Source organism: Athene noctua, chromosome 9, assembly GCF_965140245.1.
Source record: "Athene noctua chromosome 9, bAthNoc1.hap1.1, whole genome shotgun sequence".
Taxonomy (NCBI): Eukaryota; Metazoa; Chordata; class Aves; order Strigiformes; family Strigidae; genus Athene; species Athene noctua.
Genome location: NC_134045.1, coordinates 17,505,358 through 17,511,694, shown reverse-complemented (window position 1 = coordinate 17,511,694; position 6,337 = coordinate 17,505,358). Strand labels below are relative to the sequence as shown.

The window sequence follows — 6,337 nt, the reverse complement described above, 5'->3', positions numbered from 1 at the left end:
TCCCAAGCCCGTGCCCACAGCAGGCACCTCCCTCCCAGGGCTCACGGCCAGCTCGGAGAGCAGGGGGGGAGCAAGGGGGAGAAGGGGGCTCGGGGAGGTCGCTGACACCGCACAGCTAGAGCGGGAAACGAGGGACGGAGAGACAGACGCTACCTCAGGGACGGACGCTACCTCAGCGCCGCCGCCCTCGCGCCCGTGCTGAGGCGACGGCCGCCCTGCGCGCGACCCAGCGCAGGGCACCGCCCCCTCCGCCCTCCCGCCTTTCGCTTTCAGTTCGCCGGGGCGCCCGCCCCCTGCCCTGACTGACACGGCGGGGCACCACTGACCGCCCGGCGCGCCGGCGGAGTGGCCAATGGCGGACCGAGCGGCGCCGTGGCCGGGCGGGGGCAGCGCCTGCGGGCGGGCGGCCCGGCCGGGCTGGCGCCGCCATGAAGGAGCCGGCGGCGGCCGAGGAGGAGGTGTTGCGGGACTACCTGGCTTACTACGCGGCCCGGGGGGCGGAGGGAAAGCTGGCGGTGTGCGATGAGGCCTCCCTGAAGGCGAGGGCGCGACGGCTGCTGGGCCCGCGGCGGCGCGGCGCCCTGGACGTGTGCGGCGTGGCGGAGCGGTGCCAGCGGGCCCGGGGCGAGCGGGGCGGCAGCGTCCTCCGCGACCTGCTCAAGGCGCTGGAGGTGCTGGAGCTGCTCTGCGTCAACCTGCTCCTCTCCCCGTGGCGGAAAGAGATCAGGTCGCTGAAGGTAGGGAAGCCCTGCGGCGCCCGGGCGGGGGGCGCAGCCAGCCCCGGCCTCGGGGCCTGGAGGCTGCGGGGTTTCGAGGCCTCTCTCCCGGGCCTGTGACGTGGGAGGTCCGGCAGCGGCGCCCGCGGCCCGGGGAGTTACAGGCAGCGTTTAGGAGCCGATTTTGAATAGGTATGGGGTGCCCGGGAGCGGTTGCAGGTGTTCGTTGGCCTTTGCCGGCCTCGCCCTCGCCAAGGACGGGCCCTCAGAGGCCTTCCCAGGAGCGCTGAGCAGCTCAGGGATTTGGAAGTAGAGACCCTTGGTTATTGTGAGACGGTAGAGAAATAAAAAGGTACAATGAGAGGCTTAGACTCTCATTGCTCCGAGTTTTAACCTTAATTTGCCTATAAAGAGGGGATGGATTTTAGCATTAGTTATCACTTTTACTAACAGTTTGATGCCAAAGGCCAGGTGGGCAGTGTCTCTCTGGTCTGATGATTTTACCTCTAGTCCTAGCTCTAGTGGCTGCAGCTGGTGAAGTGGGTAGGAAACCCCCCTTCAAAAGAGGAAATGCTGCTTTTTGCAGCAAGGTGGTCAAGGTTACCCCCTCATCCCTAGCACACTGAACGTGTCATTGCCCAGAAGAGACAGCAATCTTGAATACATGCAAAATGTATTTAAACAACATCCCTGAACACCCAAAATGCAAACTTATTTCCCTTCCTACAGCAACAGGTGCTAGTGAGGAAAAGCCATTTCTTTCCTTCTTCCTGCCCTTAAGTCTTGTCTGCAGATTCTCAAACAGCTGTAGTTTCCTATTCTCCTCATTCATCTCCCTAAAACAGGACAAAGCGTAAGATATTCAGGTCTACAGTTAGTGGGCTCAGCTTTTCATAAGACAAGAATCCTAAGCGTCATTAAAATCAAATTTTGAAGACCACTGTGAGTAATCCAAAGTGCTAGACAGCTTGCGGAAGGCCTGAAATAATTCTACAGCAAGGCACAAGTTGGAGAACAACCAGTATCTTGTTTACATGCAGGTTTGATAAAAAAAATATATGCAGAATACTGCTTCACATATTTCCTGCCTCTCACCTGCTCTGATGTCATTGTCCCCTGCAGTGCCTGCTACTTCCCCTCTGGAAGGAACAGAAGCTGGGGAGTGAAAGGCACTGTTGACAACTTTATCTGAGAATGGACTGAGGCTCAGTGCTACATTATGCTATGGCCCTTTAGGTTAATGGCTTTTTTGGGGATCAGTTTTCTTCTCCCCCAAGCTTGTGCTTGTGGGACCAATGCTTAGGTTTCGGCCTTAGGAAGTAGGTAAAGCAGTCTCAAGCTGGGCAGCCTAAAAATAAGGCACCCTGATTCTGGGAGTCTGGCCTTTGCATTTCTACCTCCATTCTGTTCTGACTTGCCTGGAATTGGTAATGATTAGGTCAGTATAGTCTCTCATAGCGTTTCAGACAAAAAACAAAAACCACTTGCAGTTTACAAAATAGGCCTTATGCCTGGGGTAGCTCCAAAACCAAGCAAATGTTGAACGTTTTTTTTAATTGGTCCAAAGCAGCAGCATTTATTCAAGTCATGTTTCACAGACAGCTTGTGCAAAGAGAGCGTGTTTGGGCAGTATTTCTGCCAGAATAGTTTCCCTTCACAAAGGTGCTTTCAGAGAAAAGGCAACTTAATTCAGGGGTAGTAGAGTTACAACAGGAGTCTGAACCATTGAAAAAGAAAATGTTACAGTCTTGTCACCAGTTAAGAAATACAGTTAATGGTGAGTGCATCATGTCTGTTTCTTTAGGAAAATATTAGACCTCAGTGATTTATTCTATGAATCTTTGTTTTAAAAATACTTCTGTTCTTCAGTAGATCACATAATACTTATTGCTGAGTTTTTATACTGTGACTAAAGTGTTTTTCTTACTCTTCTCCTTTTTGAGTATTGATGTTGTTAGCCAGTATCTCAGCAGGCTTAAACTGGCATAACTTCACAGAAATTAATATGCAAAACTAATGCTTGAGAGGCTGACAAAATAATGCCAGTAGAAAAGCCTCATGCACTTTGATTCAAAATTCAGACTTTTAGGAACATAGGGCTTTTTAAAAACTTAAGTAATTTCTGAAGTACTTCTGATTTTTAGGAAGTCTTTCCTGCTTCCCTCTGCCCCACCCCCCAGCGTTCATCTTTTTTTTTCAATGTTGCATTCTGTTTCAGACATTCACCGGTAATTTTGTCTACTATATTCAATCTGTGCTCCCAGATGACATTGTAAAAACAGTACTGGAGAAAATAGGTTACATTGCAACAACAGCAACAGAGTTTTCACTTGTCAAAAAGAGAAACAATGAGGAAACAAAGCAGACTGCATTTGAAATATTCCTGGCAAGAATGGAGTGTGAAACCATCCTCGAAATGACAAATGAAGAAAAACATGGCAATTTGGAGAAGACTCTACAGAAAAGAACACAAATACACTGGCATCATGGAGATAAAGACAAAGAGGATCAGACACCCCAGAGAGAAGACACTGAAGATCTAGAAAATAAGGGAAACAGTGAGACATCTTTGTGCCTTGCTACTCAACAGAAGTCTTCAACTAACAGTGATGTATCCTTTGAAGCTGCTGGGAATCTGAAGATCAAAGATGACATGCCTCAGTTAGCAGTTACTCAATCCACTAACAGGCTTCAGGAACACCAAAGGCAAGTCATTAACACCGTACATTTTCCGGGCAAATGCTCAGACAGTGAGGACTTCTTGATCAAATATAGTGACATTGTCATAAGACAAACACCTATTTTCAGTGAGAATCTTTCTCCAAAAGCTTTTGAAAAAAAGCCAAGAGCCAGTTTAAGTGAAGAATGTGTTTTGGCAGTCGCTGCAGAGTCAACTGCAAATGAGATGAGGCCTGTGCCACTCTCACCAGGAGCAAGTGGTCCGCCAGCCTTCGCAATATTTGCTGACGGCTCTTGTGATGGCAAAGACACTTTGGAGTACAAAGCTCAAGAAGTCCCCACAGAATCAATTGAAGCAGAAATTAACGATGCCATAAATTGCACAGACCCAGACCCTGCAGATGAACCCAATGAGCTGAAGTCTCTGCCATACAAGGACATTGCATCTGTCCAAAACTGCAGTGGCCCTAGGGAAGAGGAAGTTTGTGAGCTGTCTTTAACCTTCACAAAACTCCAAATCAAGGACATTCAGGAAGACCTTATGTATCCTGTAGAGGAAACTGGCCAATCTGAGTCAGTATCATATGCAAGTACAAGTGACAGGCATGTCAGAGAATTTAATCATTCCAAAATAAAACACACATATCTGACTAACGCTCAGATGCAGAACAGAGCAGCTGTACATACTGAGCCATCTTCAGATCTGTGCTGTACTACTGGGAACACGGAGGATCCCACGGCTGGTTCTGACAGCAAGAGACTGTTAATGGGTACTCTTGATGTACATACAGCTTCTGAGTGCTTCAGACACGTCAGAGAGCCTCCTAACCTCACCTACATCCCACCACAAAGTATTGATGTTCGGTCTTCACGCATAAGAAGGACCAGCGCACAGGGCAGGAGGAACTTCTTGCAGCCTGAACATGACTTTCCCGAATCCAGTGAAGTAAATCTGGAGAACTATAATCCAAAAGTAAATGAAATTCAGGAGCCTTATGTCATTATTGACAAAACTGACGAAGGAATGATATGCCATCACACTTGATTCTACCAGTGCTTTATTTATAATATGCCTGAATTTCTTCCTCTCACTTGTGGCCTTGATCATCTTTTCAAGGAGATGATTAGCTTTGACAAAACAGTTTTAAAAAAAAAAAAAGCCAAAACCAAAAAGCCCACTGCTTTCGGACAGTAAAAATGGCATGTAGTTGAGCAAATTCTTAATGGCCCCTTCTCATCTGGAACCTTTGGCACTGAAACCTGAATGGTCACCTTTCTAAAGCATAGGCAACTTCCATAAATTTAAATCCATTTAATTAATTAGTCAGGTTCCTCCTTATGGCTGTACTTAATGCCAGACAGGTTTCTTCAGTTGAGTTGTTGGGTTTTTTTTGCTTTATATACCTATTCCTGGCTTACTCTTCTAGTATAGCATGCTGTACAATGATAAAAACAGGTAAATGTTTCTAAACTGGAAGACTCAACTTTATAGGCTTACAAATGCTATACTGGAGTGTACTTCTGTTAACTCATTACATTCCTATGAAGCTGTGCTCTGAACTAATCTTGCTCCTGTTTACAGCTGAAAATAAGTTTTGGAAGTTTGATAACATTCCTTTAGGTTTAAAGAAGAAAACAGCGCTGTGAACACCTTGGGTTTTATAGATAACCTGTATTACAGGTTTTATACCTGTCTCCACTTGTTAACAAAATTTTTTATGGCTATCGCCACAAATTTCAAGAGAAGCACTGAGCATTGTAATCATACACTGCTGCAAGAAGAGGGAGACCCAGCTACTGCTGCCATTTCCCTTGCCCCTGTTCCTGCCACTTAACCCTGCACCAGCTCAGGTTCACTGGACTTTTCTGTAGGCCTCTTCATCTCACTACTAAAATGGAGGGAAGAAACTGCCATTCTCTGCCTCCTTACAGGTAGGAAAAAAATCAGATCAGAGAAGGGTCCTGAGGAGCATTAGAGCCTGGATAAGAGATATCATGTAGGACAGAGTGCTGTGTGGAAAGCACTGTGCTGAGAAGGAAAGGGAGCAGTATTTTTAGATCAGGTCAGCAGTAAGCTGGAGTCCCAGCATTGAGAACCTGTCATACACAACATTTAATTAAATTTAGAAAAGCACACAGTCACTGGTGCTTTATTTCAGCACAATCTTCAGTGCTTCTTCATGTACTTGTTACCTCGAAAGACAGTTTAATACTGCTTCAAGTAGCTCTTCCAGTAGCACTTCAATGCTAAGAATGTTTTGTTATTTCATGTACAGTTAAAATATTAGCTGAAATAAATCTAGTGTAAATTGCTTATTATTGACTTTCATCTCCCCAAAATTCAAACAGGAGCACATGGATTACACTAGAAAAACCTCAGGAGCTAAAATGTGAAGATCTGCTTCTTGAACAACTAAAGTCCTGTCATCACCTGATTCCAGCAGTGCAGGAGGAATAAGACTTTGACCAAGCTAACAGCAAGTGACATGACTGCCTTCAGCTTTAGGTGGGGTTGGGACAAACATATCATGAACATGCATGCACAAATTAATACTTCTGTAGTGAGTCTGACTAGGAGCGAGGTAACTTTCTTAATAGCCCCTGGGGGGGTGGTGTGTTTGGAATTTGTGGCTAAAATTGTTGGCAGTACACCAGTGTTCTGGCTGTTGCTGAGGAGTGCCTGCACAATGTCACAGCTTTCTTTTTTTTAACTATATGTACCACCCTCCAGTGAGTAACTGTGAGAGAACACAGCTGGGACAGCTGAACTGACCAAAGGGCTGTACCCTACCATGTAACATCATGCTCAGCAATAAAACGTGTAGCAGGATGTAGAGGTTTTTGTCTACCAAAGTGGCCATTGCATCACTTGGCTTTTTTCTCCCTCTTTTCTTCAGTTACTAAACCTCTATCTCAACCCCAAAACTGTCTTGATTTTGCTC

At 46.5% G+C, this 6,337-nt stretch overlaps 1 protein-coding gene across 3 annotated transcripts; it reads left to right on the top strand.

Annotated features, from left to right (window-relative positions):
* Positions 1-417: 417 nt before the first annotated feature.
* On the top strand, positions 418-6,223 carry LOC141963888 (uncharacterized). 3 transcript variants are annotated; one of them, XR_012634230.1, is made up of 3 exons: positions 418-737; positions 2,935-4,851; positions 5,745-6,223. XR_012634230.1 is itself a non-coding variant. In XM_074913613.1 (3 exons), the coding sequence occupies exons 1-3, from the start codon at positions 429-431 to the stop codon at positions 5,787-5,789; spliced, it is 1,788 nt and encodes a 595-aa protein (XP_074769714.1). In that variant the 5' UTR covers positions 418-428; the 3' UTR covers positions 5,790-6,223. The 3 variants fall into 3 exon arrangements, 1 of the variants encoding a protein (XP_074769714.1); XR_012634229.1 differs by having other exon boundaries at positions 2,935-5,327; XM_074913613.1 differs by having other exon boundaries at positions 2,935-4,368.
* The last annotated feature ends 114 nt before the right edge of the window (positions 6,224-6,337 follow it).